The 19,993-nt window shown below is 38.2% G+C and overlaps 1 protein-coding gene across 1 annotated transcript in view; it reads right to left on the bottom strand.

Annotated features, from left to right (window-relative positions):
• Positions 1–67: 67 nt before the first annotated feature.
• Positions 68–19,993, bottom strand: part of LOC107086786 (activin receptor type-1-like) — a 20,990-nt gene continuing 1,064 nt past the window's right edge. The window contains exons 2-10 of the mRNA XM_015377960.1: positions 10,389–10,460; positions 9,069–9,314; positions 7,286–7,485; positions 7,102–7,201; positions 6,877–7,023; positions 5,316–5,591; positions 5,020–5,217; positions 2,999–3,129; positions 68–226 (exon numbers count right to left, since the gene is read on the bottom strand). Coding sequence (XP_015233446.1) covers positions 80–226; positions 2,999–3,129; positions 5,020–5,217; positions 5,316–5,591; positions 6,877–7,023; positions 7,102–7,201; positions 7,286–7,485; positions 9,069–9,314; positions 10,389–10,458 — 1,515 coding nt within the window. The 5' untranslated portion in view covers positions 10,459–10,460 and the 3' untranslated portion in view covers positions 68–79. The remainder of the gene's footprint in view (positions 227–2,998; positions 3,130–5,019; positions 5,218–5,315; positions 5,592–6,876; positions 7,024–7,101; positions 7,202–7,285; positions 7,486–9,068; positions 9,315–10,388; positions 10,461–19,993) is intronic.

The following is a 19,993-nucleotide window of genomic DNA, read 5'->3' as shown; positions in this document are numbered from 1 at the left end:
TTTTTGGCTAAGCTGATGCCGTTTAACTTTTGCTGTTGGTTTTTGATTTGTTACATGATATTTTTTTGGGTGTTCTCATTTAGATGTCACGCTTGAGTTTCTCTATGCTGAAGTCGCTTTCGACATCCAACTTGGAAAGAGTCTTCTTAACCCTCAAGGCTGTGAGGCGGGCCGTTGGCTTTTGGAACCAGCACTCCTTCATGATCTTCACAATGGTTGACAGAATCTGTGCACACAAAGATATAATTAGAGCAAAAGCCAATGGCGATACATTCTTATTTATGGGTACAATATAGTACAGTTTCTTATTTTATTTCAAAAAGCATAGGCTTCCTTGTAGCTATGTAAAATACGGTGATTCGCAAAAGGCTTTATAGATAACAAAATATCAGCTCAAAGTAGCAAATAACTGAAAACTGAAAATAAATGTAACTTTTAACGTTGAAAAATGTGAAGTTGGATTTATACCGGTATTTCTTCTCAAATTTGATACCCCTAAATAATTCATTTTCAGCAGTTGCCTTCACAACCTTAGTGACTGCACAGCCGCCATATGACATCTGTCCAAATTATTGATAGGATGAGCATGCACAGCATGAAACAGAGCAAAAGCCAATGGCGATACATTCTTATTTATGGGTACAATATAGTACAGTTTCTTATTTTATTTCAAAAAGCATAGGCTTCCTTGTAGCTATGTAAAATACGGTGATTCGCAAAAGGCTTTATAGATAACAAAATATCAGCTCAAAGTAGCAAATAACTGAAAACTGAAAATAAATGTAACTTTTAACGTTGAAAAATGTGAAGTTGGATTTATACCGGTATTTCTTCTCAAATTTGATACCCCTAAATAATTCATTTTCAGCAGTTGCCTTCACAACCTTAGTGACTGCACAGCCGCCATATGACACCTGTCCAAATTATTGATAGGATGAGCATGCACAGCATGAAACAGAGCAAATGCCAAGTGTTAAATTGTAACTCTGGAAAAGACTTCATCAGGGTTACTGTGGGAAACTTATTTAATAAGACAACTATCAGCTGTGCCGGCTGCATATCAAGCCTTTAGAGTGGAAACAGTAAGCTAAAATATGACTTCCTGTGTTGTTTAGCACTAGATGCACAAAATTATGTACAACTGTAAATCTTTTAGATTGTTTAATATTCTGTAGAGCTCGAATCTCTAACTATCTGTTCTTATTTAATAAGACAACGATCAGCTGTTCCAGCCGCATATCAAGCCTTTAGAGAAGAGTGGCAAGAAAGCACAAGGAGAGAAGCCGATTGAAATTCCATCTGCAGAGGACACAGCGAACATGTGGGAGAGGTCAGATAAGACCAACATGTAACTTCTCTACTCTCATATGAAATGCGTTTTGTTATGGAATGCTGATGGTTTTCTTCTCAGTAAGGGCAGGGGAACTGTTCAGAGATTTTCAGAAGAGGAAAGGAAGTTAATTCAGTCCAGCCCTTAAATAAAACATTTTGGAGGCCTCAAAATGTTCGGGACTGAGGCAGGGTTTCTGTAATGAGTCCTGTCTCTTCCTTCCCGAAAAGCTGCTGCTTGCAACCCCATGATGTCACTCCCTGCTCCATCTACTGTACTGGCAATAAGATCTGAGGGGTTATAACTGCAGCTGCTCCAATTATTGGGAGATGCTGCACCTGGAAGGAGCGCCATATTTCCCTGGTTCTCCCAGTGGGTAACTGCCAGATTCTTGAAAGCCATTCACACGAGTTGACCTTCCAGCAAACCTTGTTTTGACCTCCTGATCTAGATCTGTTTAGTTCTTGTTTTTCTCCTGCTTGCTTGTTGGATACTCCTTTTGGCTTCTGATCTCTGGACATTGACCTCCTGCCTTGCCTAACAACCAGCTCTGCTTGCCTCTGCCCATGCCTGGATTGTTTTGTCTATCATGTATAACCAAAGCCTGTATCTCGGATCTGCTGCCTACCTCTGTCCCTCAGTAAAACCGTGCCCCATGAACTGCCTCTAAGTGCAGGACCCCCAGACTGACTTTGACTCCTACTATCCTTGGCCTTGTCTAGCACCTTCAAGATTTGGATTGGTCTATCTGTGATCTGAATCATCCAAATGGAGCCACTGGAATAAATCATCAGAGCTAGCCCAACCTCTCTGCATCTGAGGAGAATTAGTGGCTTTGAGTCAGTTCACTTTAAACGCCACTGACAATTATTCAGCCACTAACCCTGTTCTCTTTGCAACACTAGTTTTTTTCAGTTCCTGGAACACCATTTTTAGTAAACATCATTTTTTAGTTAAATTCTTACTAAACTAAAACAAAAAAAGTATTGTGTTCTTGCACAAAAAAGGGAAATCGCTGAAGATCTTAAAACAAACCGTTCTGCATGTTTACCATTACATGCAAATGATTCCCAGATATATTTAGGTCCATTGTTTTCTGATTCGTTGCGCTACAAGTATTTATTTTTATTCTTGTCTATTCTCAGTAACAACAGGACATGAGTCACTGTTTCTTTAGAAGAGCCTGCTCTATTTAGCCAAGTTTAATTAATGGGTGTATACAAATCTGCTTTTGAGTAAAAGTTGCTGAAATCATTTGATTCTATTTGCTACCAAATTAAAGCATGGTTAAGAATGGTTAAGAAATTAGTTGTTTTTTTAGCTGGTTGTTTCATTTTTTGAGAAGATTTACATGTTTGTGAAGATCTCCCCCTAAAACCTAAGGCAGCTGCTGCTCTTTGGTAAAAGCAGTTGCCTTGTTATTATTTGTAATAATATAGAACCTCGATTGAAGGGTGAGAGATTTTTTAAAGGGGGAAGATTTCTATGGCAAGATTTCTGTTGCAAGAAAGTTAATCTAGATCTGTATATAAAAAATAAGAATTAGAACAGAAAATTACAGTCATTACACAGCTTGAACGATAAAAAGCAGAATTTCTGCTCCAGTGAATTGATTCCCAAAGATAAGAGCGTTAAGTTGAGTGTGCGTGTTGCACATGGAGGGCTTACTGGGTGGGAGTGGAGTCTGTTGTGCAGGCTGGGCCTCTGCTGGTCCACACACACCACCTTCTTCATCTCCTCAAAGCTTGGATCTGAGGGCACCAAGTCAAAGAAGGGGGGTCGGTACTCTTCAACAATCCCTTGAGGATGGAAAGGAACAAAACAGCACAAATTTAATCACAAGTATGAAAAATAACGACATGACAACAATGGCAGTAAAGAAAGCAGTAAATGTTCTCGCCATCAAAGGTTCTATCCACTTCTTACCCGGTTATCCTCACATATATTTCCAGAATACACATTTATCCCTGATACACGGTCTGGAATAACACACTTCAAGTTCAAGATAAGCTGCAGTGGGAGTTTTTGCAAAGCATGTTTGATTAAACAAAACAACAGCAGAGATACCAGTTCCCCCGTGATTGTATAAAGACCTTCCCCCACATGTATATTCATCTGCACATTGTTTTCATATCAGTGGATTGCGTAAATGGTTGCACATGGAAGTGCGTTTATAACAAAAACATGTGAATGGGCATCTGGAGCATGTAAAAGTGAGTGCTGACACCAGATAATACTGTTTATAATTACTGCAGCGCTAATCATGAGAGGGAATAGTAGAGACAGACACAGACAGGAAAAAAAAGAAAAACTCTGACATGATAAGAAACAGATTTTGTGTGTATATTTCTCCAGGAAAAAAATGACAGGGGAGAGACTTTTGAAAGTTTTTTAATACTTGCAGGAGAAACATATTCTAAGAGGTTAAAACAAGAAATAGAATAAAAATAAAAACGAATGCAAGGCTTAAAAGAAGTTTTCCTTTTTTCTATACTGTGTGCAGTGACTGCTCAGTGGTGTTTTCTGGATCACCGGGAGTCTAATCTGATAACATTGTTTAGTGCAGAAGACAAAGCAGTTTAAAAGTTGGGTTTTGCATTTAAACTTCATAGAACTAGATGGGTGGTTTTGACAAATGTGTTTTAGCGAATGAGGAAAAAACTGTTATTGGATTTAATCTGACAGTTTGGCAAAAAAGTAAAGTGGTAGGTAAAAAATATGCATGACATGCATTTCAGTTAATGCCCCGAACCTAAAGACCTATATTTTTAGGTCAGGTTCGAAGAAGTCTTGCCACAGCTTTTCCTTTTGATCTAAGTCGGAACTTTGAGTAGATCCAGTTCAAACAAATGAAAATGCTTTCAGAGAACCCAATAAATTGTTGTTCTAGCTTTATGTTCAGGTTTATTTTCTGGTTTTGGCCTTCAGGTTTTAAGACATCAAGATTTTTCCAGATTTGCCTTTTATTTAGATCAGTGATCCCAGAATTGTCATTCTGTATCAGGAGATTCGATGATTAAAGACAAGACAATGTTTCATGCTGGCTATAATTGTGTTTAGAAAACCATTCTCCCGGACCTCTCTGTTGTGTTAGTCTATATCACCTGAAAATCAAGTATCTTTCTTCCTTCTCTTCACGTTTATAAGCTGTGGCTAATCTAAGAAGGTGTGGGTCCCTGGGCTGGATTGAGTTTTGGTGTCCTACCTAGTCAATTTTTTTGTTTATGTGGAAAATACACCAGACTTTAAATCACTGAAGCTGGCCTGTGTTTGTAGGGATTCCCTCTATTTTTCTCCTTATTAAAAATATTCCTTCATCCACATAAAAACTAAGACAAATGAACATAACATTAACTGGAAGAAACAAAGTCACTGACATACCCTAAAAGCACTGAGGGGAATGATAGGACTAATGCAGTTGGGGTCAAAGGATTGAGTTAAAGGTCAGACTATGAAAGTGTTTAAATAAGTCTGATTTTACTAATTCACAATCAAACAAATAAAAACTCCTTATCTGATATGTGTGCTAAAAATCAATAAACTCCAGGTCCCAGCTATAGAATACATTTACCCCAGTCTATCAAAAGATCCCGATTAAAGACATAAAGTTTGGGTTTTAAACCTTAATATCTAGTTACGTTTTTTTATAAATACAATTTGCAAAGCTCTGCATCTTACTGTTAGCTTACCATTGACAATAGTTCTGCGGGTTATTTCCCAGAAGACAAGACCAAGGGCCCAGATGTCTGTTTGCTTGTAAGACTCAAAGACATCGACTCGAATCGTCTCATCCAGCACTTCAGGGGCCATGTAGCGCTTTGTCCCTACACGAGGATTGTTGCCCACATCCAGGTAGTCATGAGACTGAGAGTGCATTACAGCAAGACCTGAATAGAGGAAAAAAAAAAAAGCAAAGTTGATTGTAGGAATAAATGCATCTATGAGGACTTCTTGCTTAGCATCTCTCCCTCAGTGCACACTTTACCTAGATCAGCGATGCAGCACTGTCCGTTCCTTTTCACCAGGATGTTTCTGCTCTTGAGGTCTCTGTGGGCAATTGCTGGTTTCTCCTGGGAGCTGACGATCTCGGTGTGGAGGTGGACCAGACCACAGGCTACTGAGAGGCACATCTTCAAACAGCCCTCTGGCTCAAGGCTGCTGTACTGCAGGAAATCGTAGAGTGAACCCAGCTCATGGAAGTGAGTGACGAGCCACAGCTGGGTGCTGGAGTTTTTGGATGTCATGTCGGAGGCTATGAAGCCTGAAGGACAGGACATGATTTTTAAAGTACATGAAATAAGAAGGACTTCTAGGTCTTTATTATAGTCAAACAATTACATGATAGGTGTCCTCTTAAAACAACTATTTATCAATGCACTGTATCAGTTTCATTGTACAGTTTATAGAAAGAAAAGAAAATGTGATTCACTGGATCAGTCTGATTATTTAGGAAAAACAAAGACAGAAATTAAAACAGACATATATGTGCTAGAATCTTAGCATACTAATCAATGATTAATAAAAACAAAGTAAAGATATTGTGAAACAAAAAATATGTCCAAAAAACCCCCCAAAAAAATAACATTTAAAGAAAGCAAAATTTAAATAATGAGTAAAGAAAAATATAGAAATATGGCTAATAAATACAAGAAATTTATGAATAATTAAATTATATTCATGTATAATTAAATTAATGTAACAAAAAAAGCCGCATTAAAGAAAATGTAGTAAAAATAAAAAATAAAGGCTAAAGAAAATCAATAGATTTGGAACAATGCATCATAGATACACCATAACAACTAAATAAAACCATTCCCATAAATCATGTTCTTCTTTTATAATGAAGTGAAGCTTTTTGAGTGTTTTTAGTGAAAACAGACACCCGTCAATAAAGTGACCCAAGGTTATTTTTAAACTAGAATAGTACAGACGTTTCTGTCCTATGCCATGGCCTTCCTCCCCAAAACAGCATTAGCTATTGCTTCTATTTGTAAGCCAAAGGATACCGCTACGATAGATGTAAAGAAAAATTTACTTCTTGTATGTTTTTTTTAGAATTCCTAGAATTACAACCGAGATGTTTTCAGTTATAATTATATATTATTTTATGCCGTTTCATATTGGCACCAAATAACAATGTTTTTAACAATCTACTGATTATGAGAACAGAACAACAGATGTCTAGCAAGTGTGTGTGTGTTGGGAGAGCTGTCAGAACCATATTCACATCATTATCCAAACTCAAAAAGCCAAACTCATACAAGTAGGCTGTTGTAAAACAAAAACAAAAAAGTGTATCAGTGACCTGTCAGCCAAAGTGGAATAATGTTTTCTAATATATTTAGAAAGAGAAAGTGCCCTAAAATGTATATTTTAAGTCCCTAGGTTTCTTATGTCATTACAATATAATTTCTCACCTTAATATTATAATATTAAAAGTTATATTTTATCACAATGTTAAAAAAATAAATCTGATTTAGCTATAGCGCCCCCTGGCGGGCCCCACTTTGAAAACCATTGGAACAGGACAGTTCTAGCTGCCATACCCAGGATGTTGTCGTGACGCAGTTGCACTGTATTGTAGATCTCTGTCTCTCTGAACCAGGACTGCTCGTCCCTGGAGGAGAAAATCTTGACAGCCACGCTTTCACCCATCCACGTCCCCCTCCACACCTCGCCATATCTGCCTTTACCTGGATGAAAAAGGACAGGCTTAGTCAGTCGCAACTAAAAACAAGATGAAAAATGAGAGCAACCCTTCAATAACTGACCAACACACTCAGCCAACGAGATTTGTCTCGCCATCGTCCTTTGGACCAGATATGGAAGGCCTGTTCCACTTCCTGACGTGCAAAACTCATCAAAAATTTCCTAGAAACAAGCAATGCAGATGTATTAAGGAGTAAAAACAGTCATTTCACCCTGTCTCATTAGAAAGTAGCAGGTGTTCCTTACACCGTATGTGGGGTCGTTTCCAGCGGGGACTTTGACCATGAGACCGTGGTCTTCGGGGTCCTTCAGCTTGCAGGGCGCCCGTCGGAATCGCAGAAATAGCAGAACGCCACACACGCTTATAGACGTGAGAAGAAGCAGCAGAGACACAGCGATCCACACCTCAGTTCGGGGCAGCTCTGGGGGTGGCGTCGGCTCCCCATCTGAATATAGAAATAAAAGATTCACTCATCGACACACACATAGACATACACAGTCTAAAACACCTATAACAACCTTGTAGGACAGGAGTTTATGTATATTAGTATTCTTTCTTAAAAAGGCTAAAACAAACGGATTGGATACAGGTCAGTAAAATACAACAATTTAACAATAAAAGAATTTCACATATGATGTATAGTTTCGTTACACAGTGTTAGGGTTATATATATTTTTATAGAATCAAAGTAAGGAGCATTAAAGTGCGTAGGATAAAAACTAATAATATGCAATAAGAAGGCATGCTATGGCTAATACATGAAGATTGCATATATGATATGATATATGATAAACTGCAGAGTCAGCACAAAACAGATTTTGTGATGATACAGCCTTATTCCAATATGCATTTAATTTATTTTCCTCTCATAACTCCAGTAATAACACCAAAATGACAACCTAAAATAAATATAGTTTTGATGTTTTTGCAATTATCTATGTAAGTGGTTTTGTTGATACATAACTGGCAGCAGTTACAGCCTTTGTGCAGTTTCACCCATGACTCATAACCTCTGCATAACCTCTCAAGCTCCATCAGGCAGAACAGACTGGTGCGCAGCCACTTTTACTTAAGGTCAGATTTGGCCTCAGGCTACAGCTTTGATATTGTTCCTGTATGTGAGGGGTCCTTGTCCTGCTGAAAGACAAAATGTTGCTCCAGTCTGAGGTCAAGAGCACTTATGAGGTAGTTTTCCTCATGGATGTCTCTTTAAATGGCTACATAGATTTTTTCCAACTTTACTAACAAGTCTTCCAGTTCCTGCTGCATATAAACATCCCCATAGCATAATGATGCCTCCATCATGCTTCACTGTAGGAATGCTCCTGGCCATGTTATGATCAGGACCTGGCTTCCCTTACACATTAAATCTTGCCTGATTAGAACAGAGAATATTTATATATTTATTGTGGTCTGAATATCCTGTAAGTACCTGTGGGCAAAGTGCCTTGTGGCTTTTATTATTGTGCTGATATCCTCTGACCACTCTACTATACTGGCCTTATTGGTGGACTGCTGCAGGAAGGGTTTTCCTTCAGAAAAGTTCTCATCTCTTCAAAGAGCAACACTTGAGCTCTTCCAGAGTGACCAGAGGGTTCTTCTTCACCACCCTGACTCGGGTACTTTACCCCAGTCGATACCTCCAGGTACCTCCAGACCTCTTGCATTTATGATTGATAAAGGCCATTTTGCTCATCCTAGTGTTAATTAGTATTTTAATTAATAAATTTTGGAATAAGGGTGAAACACAACAAATTAAGATGGTGAAAATGGTGAGATTCCAGGTGCACCGTATGAGTTTCACCTTTTAAATTTGTGATAAACGTTTTAAATTACATTGTAATTTACTAAGATACATCCTTATAATCAGTGATGAAATAGGGCTGAAGTACTAGTTTGCGGAGTGTGACCACTAGGGGGAACCCCTTACTATCTAAGATGAAGCTGAGGTCCTTCTACTAAAGCATGCAAACAAAATAAAAACATGATATTAAACTATATTGTAAAAGGATGACTTCGGGTACTGACTAATATTTGGAGGTGGTGTGATGAAGGCATTGCACTTTTCCTTTTGGCAGCAGTGGACAAAAAAGCCAGGGAAGGCGCCTGAGCACTGCTCTCTAAAGTGCTTTTTGGAGAAACATCCTCTTTCCTCTATGTCCTTTGTCAACGTGTAGAAACAGTAGTCTCCTATGCATGTCCCATTGTTGCATGTGCCTTTGGAGTTCTCACAGGTACACAGCAGCATCTCTTCTTCACCGCCATCATGGGTTTCTAAAAACACAAGAAGAAAATGATGTTAAGAGTGAAAATAAAGTCCCATCAGAAGACAGTGAGATAAGAAAATGAGAGAACAAAAATACAGCCTTTCTTCTGTAAAATCATTTTTCTGAAATCATAGCACGGAGGCCAGAAATTACTTCCTTAGGGGGAAAAAACTGCTTATTAAAGCCGGAAAATATGTTAACCTCACTTCCCGTGTTGCATGATGCCACAGAAACAGTCAGCTCGTGTGGTTCACCGAGAGGTAACTTTGGTTTGAAATGACAATCTTCTTGGAATGAGATGACAGGGTTTAAACGTACAAGCTCAAGTTATTTTTAGGCCTTAAAATATTCAGACTAAAGAGGTAAATAGTAACAGCAGAAAGTACTCCACAGGTACTTTATAATCCCAAATAAAAGACTTGGTAAGTTACTTACTTTTATTTTAGTATTACATTTTAAATGAGAATCTCCTTTATATTTAGCAACGATATATAAAGATATAAAGAACAACGTATTTCAAGTGTTTTTTTTTCTAATAATCTTAAAAGATTGTGGTTTACAACTAAGAATGCCTGAAGTAAACATTTTTTATAAAAAATTCTCATAAAACTAAAGATAAACTATAAAACAAAGGTTTTGATACTTAAACACGTGTTAACCATAAAGATTTTTTTATTTCCAGCACATGAGCTGTGCCCTGCAGTAATCAGTTTTATTTTGTGTTATACATGAGATTAATTTCTGGAATTGAGTAACTGAAATACCAACAATATTCTAATTTACGCAAGTATTAAACCTTTGCAGGAATGTGACCTTGTTTAAATTGCCAGAGGTAATTTTGGACTAAAAGACAGACAGTTGCACATAAGTAAGTAATTTTCCTCTTGAAATGTTTTTTGGAAAATCCTCCGCCTCCCATTTACTCAGGTCATCATGTCAGGCATCTAGTAAACACCAACCTTGTCTAAACTTGTTGGTTGGATACAGACCTTTTGTTCCAGCGGATAATGTTGAACTATTGCTTAATAAAAGAAATAGATGCTTCATGGGAAAGAGACAAAAAAGGTTGCTTTTAACTCACCTGCCTGAATGTTGGAAGTCGAGAGAAAAACTCCTGTTAACAGAAGCGTGAGCAGAGCAGACCCTCCCATCACTGTAAAATGAAAAAAAAAAGAAAAAAGACGTAAAAGAAAAAAAAATGTCAGTAAAAGCTTTTTTTTCTTTCATTTAATTAGAAGATAAATGTTTGACAAAAGCAAGACATATCAGCTGCAGCTTGATTTCAGTTTACAGAGGGTAGCTTAATAGTTGCGTCCATGAGGAGCTGAGCTGTGGCCTAAACCGGGGCCCTAAAGGAAGCTATGAGGTCAAAAACAACAACCAGAGGATCCAGTCTGTCTGACTGTGTTTTAATTGCACTGGGTGGGAAAAAGGGGGTTTAAAGGAAAGAGGGCTGAAAGGCACTTGAGTGTGTTTTTGTGTGTGTGTTCTTGGACTGCTTGTGGCGCTGTGCTACACGGGCTCCAGGCCTGACGACTCCACAGCTAGCCTGCCTGCAGAGTAAATATTGATGGCTATGCTTCCTGCCACTGAGTGGCCCCACCCGGCTGGCTGGCGAGACTCGGGTCTCCTTATTGTTTAGGGCCGCAGGGCTGGGAGTCACGCAAACCAGAGGCCTGCAATACACACTTGTGTAAGTGAAGAGCAGTTGAAATGAAATTCATTAAAAGTCAAAGGATGCAGTTTGTTTGCATCAGTGACTATTTGTTAACCTTTTCTACCAACTTTTCATCATCTACAGGTGTTTTTGGTTTGGATTTCTTTTGTGTTCCTTTCTAATTATTGTTGGTTTTATTATTGATATCATGGTTACATCATATACGTTTAATTTCTTTCTTTCTTTTATCATTTCTTGTGTGTTTCCATCTATTACACTACCGTTCAAAAGTTTGGGGTCACACTGAAATGTCCTTATTTTTTAAGGAAAAGCACTGTACGTTTCAATGAAGATAACTTTTAAATAGTCTTAACTTTAAAGAAATACACTCTATACATTGCTAATGTGGTAAATGACTATTCTAGCTGCAAATGTCTGGTTTTTGGTGCAATATCTACATAGGTGTATATAGGCCCATTTCCAGCAACTATCACTCCAGTGTTCCAATGGTACAATGTGTTTGCTCATTGGCTCAGAGGGCTAATTGATGATTAGAAAACCCTTGTGCAATCATGTTCACACATCTGAAAACAGTTTAGCTCATTACAGAAGCTACAAAACTGACCTTCCTTTGAGCAGATTGAGTTTCTGGAGCATCACATTTGTGGGGTCAATTAAGCACTCAAAATGACCTGAAAAAGAGAACTTTCATCTGAAACTCAACAGTCTGTTCTTGTTCTTAGAAATGAAGGCTATTCCATGCGAGAAATTGCTAAGAAATTGAAGATTTCCTACAACGGTGTTTACTACTCCCTTCAGAGGACAGTACAAACAGGCTCTAACCAGAGTAGAAAAAGAAGTGGGAGGCCGCGTTGCACAACTGAGCAAGAAGATAAGTACATCAGAGTCTCTAGTTTGAGAAACAGATGCCTCACACGTCCCCAACTGCCATCTTCATTAAATAGTACCCGCAGTAGCTTGTTTGTGCTGAACATGATTGCACAAGGGTTTTCTAATCATCAATTAGCCTTCTGAGCCAATGAGCAAACACATTGTACCATTAGAACACTGGAGTGATAGTTGCTGGAAATGGGCCTATAAACACCTATGTAGATATTGCACCAAAAACCAGACATTTGCAGCTAGAATAGTCATTTACCACATTAGCAATGTATAGAGTGTATTTCTTTAAAGTTAAGACTAGTTAATCTTCATTGAAAAGTACAGTGCTTTTCCTTAAAAAATAAGGACATTTCAATGTGACCCCAAACTTTTGAACGGTAGTGTACTTCTTTATATTCCCTTTTCTGATTTTTTTTTTTTACTTTGGCTACTAGCATCATTAAAATAATCATTTAGCTCTCCTTGTATTTATTAACCCCCCTCAGCTTCCTTGCTTTATTAAGCAACAGCTGTTTTACATCTCTTCGGATCGGATAATTAGGTTATTTTATTGATTTCCACCCCGTCTCAGTATTTAAGCTCCTGGTTTAATATTGTTCCCATTAAGGGCTCATTATGTTTGAAGCACGTACAATCCACACGGAAAATGAGCCACCCATCATGTGTTCAGCACAAACTGCAAGCTGACAACACCACACCACATGAGGAAGTAGAAAACACAGACATTTACAACTTTCTTCTTCTTCTTTGTGCTGTCCAAGTGTGACAGTCATTTCTTTCCAGAAACTTTTCCACCATCTTTATGGTGGTATCTAGGAGCTAATTCATAGGATTTCTAGATCTTTACATTTGTAACTCACCATGTTTTTCTCATGCAAATCTTTCCATGTAGTTACAGAATTTCCTAGGTGTGCGAAGCGGAAATTCTGTCCGCACAGAGTAAGAGGCATGGAAGCCCAAAATGACGTAATTTTACCTTTTTCCAGCTTAGTCCTGTCAAGGTTGCGGTGGGACCTGTGCCTATCTCCAGCAGTCTATGGGCGAGAGGCATGGTTAACCCTGGACAGGTCGCCAGTCTGTCGCAGGGCAACCATGCACACACACTCACAACTAAGGACAATTTAGAGAAGCAAATTAATCTAACAGTCATGTTTTTGGACTATGGGAGGAAGCCGGAGTACCCAGAGAGAACCCACGCATGCTCAGGGAGAACATGCTAACTCCATGCAGAAAGAAACCCGGAATCAAACCCAAAACCTTCTTGCTGCAAGGCAACAGTGCTGCAAACTGCACCATTGTGCAGCCTTGGTCGTGCACATGTCAAGCATAAACCAGGCTTTCCTTTGCCTTTCCTCCATGTCCTGATGTTCTTGTCATTGTCATTGAATTTCCTGTTATATTTTACTAAAAGTTGTACTTTTGCCATAACCAGCCTCTGTGCTTTGGTCATGTACTAACAATACAGTCCAAGCAAGATTTATTACAGTGGGATTTGTGAATTCATAACATCCTGAAAATACATCTTGAAAGAAGCCAAGACATGAATTAGCCTTGATACAGAAATGTTTTGGACCAATGAAACACAGTGACGTGTATGACGTCAACTCATTAACCAGTGTAGAATTCAGTGTAGAATTCAAATTTAAACACACATATCAATCTGGTTTATACCAGCTTAGTTCTAATCTTCAAGCATGAGAAAACTTTATTTTAACCAAGATTGTATATAATAGGCCCGCATGATTAAGTGAATATCACTGAAGTGGAATAGAAATGATACATTTCATAACATTTTTCATAAATAATGGACAACCAACTCCAATCAATTATGCTCTCTGCAAACCAGGACTTTATAGAACCGGAAAGTCATAATCTCAAGTAATAAGAGGCTAAAGAAGTCGTAATTGCCATAGACCAAAAGCTGTCTTTTTATTAATTAAACAGGTGTTTGTAGTTTAGATTACTTATTTTATTGCATGTTTTTACTCTAAATGTAAATCTGGAAAACATAGAATATAAGACCGTTTAATCAGTAAATAAAAAAACAATAAGTATAAAAAGTTCAGGGCTCCCTGGCGCCTCTAATTCAAGCTCCATTTATTTACTGTTGGCTTAAATGTGACCTTTCTCCATCTGAAACACGCGTCTATTAAAGCTGACATACAGAAAAGCATTTTAGCACCTGCCAAGATATACAAGCTTGCCTTTGTGGTGGCTTTCTTATCGATGTAGTGCCCCAGAGTGTTTCTGTCTCTGCTTTGCTTGTTTTCTCTGTAAATGCATGGATATTCTAAAGCCCCAAACCGTGTATGTTAGGTTTATTTCCCACATTTAAATCTCATATGAGACCTATGTGCATGCAGGTTTGTGTCTGTGCACTTAACCTAGTGCCTATTGACAGCTAGAATGTAAGTGGCATCTGACCTTTTACAGGATTATAAAGCTACCAAAAGAGCAACAGAAGACATGTGACAATAATTTACACACAAAAAAAGTATAAGTCCTCTCCCAATATGTTTTAATTTTACACTAACATCTTTTCTACAGAAAAGATCAGTCTGTGCTCCACGCAAACAAGAAAAAACTTCACCAGGTTTATGCAAAACAACTAATCTCACTTCCCCTCTCCTATTCATGAACACATTTTTTAACTCATAATTTCTGTTATATTCACAAATATACAGTGAACAAACTAATAACAACAGTGATGAAAAAAAGAGGGAAACCAATGATATAAAGGTGGGTATTACAGTTGCTTAAATGCACTAATAATTCTTATAGTTGATCCATTTCTTCCATCTCTGATCAAATATAGCAATTTTTGGTCTCAAGAAATTAGTGATTTTTTTTTTCCACTACAAAAACTTTCTCCATACTCCCTTTCCACCATGACAGTGTTAAAGGGTTACTCATCAGCTAGCTCTTTGTAAGGGCTTTTCTTGCTTCGAAGAGCTAAAGATCCTCATTTTTGCATGATTATTTCAGAACATGAACCCCAGATACACTTTCCGAAGGTTCTTTGAAGAACTTATAACCAGACACATGCTTTATTTCTTTGGAAAGGGACACATGGGAATGATTGACATTCATGCAAATAGACCTTTCAACGTAACAAATAAAAGATGCCTCAAAAACCAAAAGAGTTGGTTTTGTCCATCTTTAGTGATGCTTTTATGTCTTTATAGTCACTTCAACATCAATGTTTATTCTTCAGCATAATTTCTGTAGGGGATCTCATGATCCTGTATGGGCTGATCAAGCACCCCAACTTTGGAAATCAGTGGTCCAAAACAGATAGAAGTATTTTGCAGTCGACAGATAGAATGTCAATCTCACCTCAGACATTCCCAGTCTGTTCTGTTGCCCTCGGTAGGTAACTGTCATGATCTGGCCTGTTTGCTCTCCCTTAATTAGTAATTCCTCTCACCTGCCCTCTTCCTTCCCTGCCTCAATCATAATTTATTCCTCTCACCTGTTTCCTGTGGTTTATATTCAGTTCAGCCTGAGCATTCAGGGCCAGATCATTGCTTGTCTTTTTGTTAGTCTGTCCAGTTTTATTTGATTCATGTCCTGGATCCTAGCTGCCAGTGGATAGAGGGTTTTAGTGTTTGTCTTGTCTCCTGATCGTCCACTGTTCCTCCCCCACGGAGTCCTCTGGGTTTTTGGCTCATTATGGGGGGAGGTTCAGTTTTTATCAAAGTAAGCCTGGCTCCAGGGAGGAGACCAGTTTAAAGTCCAGCTTCAAGTTCCGGTTCCTATGTCTTGTCTCGGCTACCCTCTTCCACTGTGCCTGCCTGTCTGCAACTGATCCTGTCTGCTCCTGTGCGTGACCACCTGGTCATGCTTCTGGTCCCAGTCTGACTCTGAACCCTCCTGGAAGCCTGTGCATGTCTGGAAGTCTGGATCCTGCCACCTGTCTCTGTTCCTGCCTGATCTGGATCCTGCCTGTTTCTGTCTGTTCCTGTCTGTTCTGGATCCCTCACCAGGATCAGCTTCCAGCATGACCTCTGGGACTGCAGCACTGGGGACACTCGTGGTCTGGACTGTTAAACCAGAGTGTCTGAGATTGGGCGGTGCCCCGCCCCCTGCCTGCAGTGTCCGCGAGCCACAGCTCCACTTTTGTTTTGTTTTTATTTTAATAAACCTTTTGAACTTTCCTACTGACTGTCTCTCCTGAATACTGGGTCCATCTGTCCCCGATTCATGACAGTAACATGTATTTCACATATGCCTAACCTGACGTATTTAATTGGTAAAACAAAGTTTATTCTATTCCCCAAACCGAAAAATACGTTTTAAAAAATGGAAAAAATGGACAGACATGCCTTTGATGACCTGAACACAGCAGCCACCAATGGGAGCTACCAGTTGTTTGTCAATACAGTATAACAGATGCCAGTTTTAGAAGCTTTAGAAGTTTATTAGAATTGAATTTCCACTGTTGAATGGGATTAAAAAGTAAAACTAATATGTTTTAGTATTTCTTATTTTTGTTCCACTGTTAGCTTAGAAAATATGTGCTTTGCTATATACAGATATCAACAGAAAATCAACATTTTGTCTTTATGAGAGTTGTATGTTTTTAATATTTATTCTAAAACCAAAAAAAAAAAGGTTGCCTCTTTAAAATAGCAAAAAATCAACAATTTCTGATATTTAACAAAAATACAAAGTTGTCTTTTATTAAAAGGTCATGTGGCATTTGCGGCTCCAATCGACTGAGCTACACTCACGGCAAAATGTCTCTTTGAATTTTAAAGGTTGCAGACCATTGGTCTATATGAACAACCAGCGGCTCATTTCATGACAGATTCCTTCAAGTTTTCAAAAGGTACGTTTAAAAAAATCAGCTTAGAGCCGATGCCAAAGGCATTTTGGTAACTCTGGAGGAGCTGCAGAGATCCACAGTTCATGTGTGATAGAACAGTAATAAACAGCATAGTATAAACATTTAGCTCTTGTGGAAGAACTGCAAGAATGAAGCTATAATAGATAACATTTGCAGTTTGCCACAAGCCTTGCAGGAAAAAAAAGCAAACATGTGGAACAAGGTGGTCTTGTCAGATAAGTGGTTTACCTTTCAGTACAAAGCAACGATGAAATGGATCAAATCACATCACAGTCATGAGTTAGAATGTCTTAGTCAAAGTCCATATTAATCTAACTGAGAATCTATGAACATACTTGTACCTTGCTCTGTATCAACCCTCAGTTTTACCCACGTTAGCTGAAAAAATAAAAAGGTAAAAAAGAAATGTTTGCAGTTAACATTGCACACAGTTGCAAATCTCAGGCCTTAGTTTAGATGTGTCTCTATAAATACATCAAAGTGCAAAGTACAGGAAGCCCTTTCGCAGCATTCGTTTTTCTTTTTAAATAAAAAAAGCATGAGATGCAACAGAACATAAACCAGATCAAAAAAACTGACATTTCATTGAAACTTTTTTCTTGTCCTGAAATTACTAATCACTTCTTTTTTACTGAAACTGCACATGGTTTAACATTTTCTGCAGATTATACTGTGTTTCAAAAGGAAACCAGGCCATAAAGAGCTTTGTCTTTGAAGCAAAGTGTGAAAACCTGTCTCTGATCTCTTCCAAACCTGAGCAATCTGATAGTGATGTATAACGGCTCCTATCTTGAGAAACTGTCTCTGTCTGAGTTGAAGTGCAGAAGTTGAACTTGATGTGAGGAACAAGCCCAATCCACAACAGATATGTCTTATCTACCAACAGAGAGTACTTCCTGAATCATGCAGGGTTTTTCTGTTTAAATATAACCTTAACCAAAAAAGGTAACCTCAATGGTTGACCTCAACACAACAACAACTATACAAACAGAAAACATGTGGATTTAAGGGGGCCGCTTGAAAAGCTATCATACCACTGAAATGTTTCTGAAATCTCAGAGCAGAGGAATCACTTCCCCGGCGAACAGAGTTTATGCTTAGCAGCTTTCCCTTCCAAGCTTACTCCTGTCTGTGTCCATTCTGTCCAAAGCTACACCCACGTGACCCCGGTAAAAACATCCATTGTCATCTTTTCCTCTCATCTGCATAGCAGCGACTCAGGGAGGCAGAGCTCTCATTCCATCTGTGTGCTTCCAGCGGAGGGATGGTTTGGCAAATTCGTCTTTGGGCCTCATCACTCATTGGCTTTCTTTCTTAAGATCAAATGTTGTTCCTCACAATGCATTTTGTTGTGTTGCGGTAAAAGTGTCTATAATAAAGCCTTATGGTATCTGAATACCTGAGATGTAAAAACTGTTGAAAACAAACTGGTTTGTTTCCTGCTTGATCCTGTTTGTTTGTGTAGATGTGAACAGAACAAAGCAATTACAGCAAAACAACAATACTGTGAGGGTTTTAGGATGTAGCCTCGGTATGAGAACTCTGGGTTGGTTTGTTTATCAATGGGATTTTCCCTCGATTCAACACTGGTATGAAGTGCTGCAAGGTACAACTTCTAGTAGCAAAGTACAAGTTTCATTATTGGCATCTTATTTTCTTAGCAACCTTTAAGAAATCCTCCATTATTCATCGGGTATATGTTGCAGAACATTTTGCATTTAATGGTGCAGAAACACAAAATGTTTTAACATGTGGTTTTTCCACTCCTGGCACACCTGACCAATAAACAGACTGAATGTTCTTTTTTCGACATTTCGATCAAAATTAGCCAAAGGTTCCTTAAAGAAAATTTGAATGAAAGTAAACCAGGTGAAACTAAAACTTTTCCACTTCTGACAGACCAAATTTTTTTTGGATCTTGAATGCAAAAATATGTATATATATATATATATATATATATATATATATATATATATATATATATATAATAAGTTGATGGATATTTAAAAAATTGATTAATCAGGATTAATCAAATACATTGTTTCAGCCATAAAGCAGACACAGGCTTCTCTTAACCAAACTTGTCATGAAAGCTTGTCTGGAAAAGAAACAAGCAAATTCTTCAGACTCTGCCCTTTGCTCTAAAGACATAAGAGGGAAAACAAAAATGGGAATTCAAAAAAGAACATGATGCACATGACAGTCTGGACGACACACACCTAACGAGCAGAACGGATAACCCAGCGGCAGTCACATGGAAAGATGACCTCGGGCTGGAGGGTCAAATAGATCTGAGAAATAAATGTTTGTGCTGGTGTGAAATCAGCTGAAGAGAAACAAATCTGCCAACTATTTGCCTTCCCTAGTCCGCTATTGGTAAATAGATCCCACCTATGTGTTATTGAGTATAAATCTAATCTCGCTCAGTAAAAGTTTCGGTAATTTTACAGAACATTAAAGAGCAAATAGCAGCACAAAAACCACAGAACTCAGGAGACAGGCTAGCTCAGACAATAAGCTTAAAGCGTTTCTAAGATAAGCGTTTTAGTCTGACACCTCGAAAAGAAAAATTTTTTGAAAACTACACATTTCCCAAAAGGTAGATCTTTTATCTACTTTGGCAGGTTGAGCGAATCAAAGAAGTGGCTGCAGATTTACCTATCAGCGCTGCACTACACATAATACAACAAAATACATCCATTGTTAAGAAAGTCATGCAAAATCGAGTTTCTAGTATGCCACAAGCCATGGAGAGGAAGGAGGTGCTCTGCTTAAAGTGAATTAAAACATTGTGTATGGCGTTTGCACCACTCAGCAATCATATGCTCCATCTGACAGAGCTTGAGCTGTTTTGCAAAAAAGCAGTAAAAACGTTGCAGGTGTAAATGCAGCATAGAGCTTTACCCAAATTGACTCTGGTAGGCTGAATAGGAACATAAAGCACACTTTTCAGACGTTCAGTTGTTTAAAAAGAAATGAATCTGAAAACAAGGAGTTCTCTTCAATTTTGAGTCTTGACATAAGAAAATATGATGAATCTAAAGAGGCAGACATGCTTTTAAAGCCAACAATATCTATGCAAAACAGTAAAAAAATTTAAAAAGTAAAATGCATTTTAACTTGTGTTATTTAAAAATGATGATAAGGCCAGTGACATTGAGACTTTTCCATTTGAAATGATCTGATTATTCATAATTGATTGTTGCTGGAATTATTAAACCTACACTTACCTAAACCTACATTAAAGACCCACTCATAAGGCAAACACCTGCATTAA

The sequence above is a fragment of the Cyprinodon variegatus genome, unplaced genomic scaffold (genome assembly GCF_000732505.1).
Source record: "Cyprinodon variegatus isolate N-32 unplaced genomic scaffold, C_variegatus-1.0 Scaffold161, whole genome shotgun sequence".
Taxonomy (NCBI): Eukaryota; Metazoa; Chordata; class Actinopteri; order Cyprinodontiformes; family Cyprinodontidae; genus Cyprinodon; species Cyprinodon variegatus.
The sequence above is the reverse complement of the archived record's forward strand: the minus strand, read 5'-3'. Positions and strand labels throughout refer to the sequence as shown.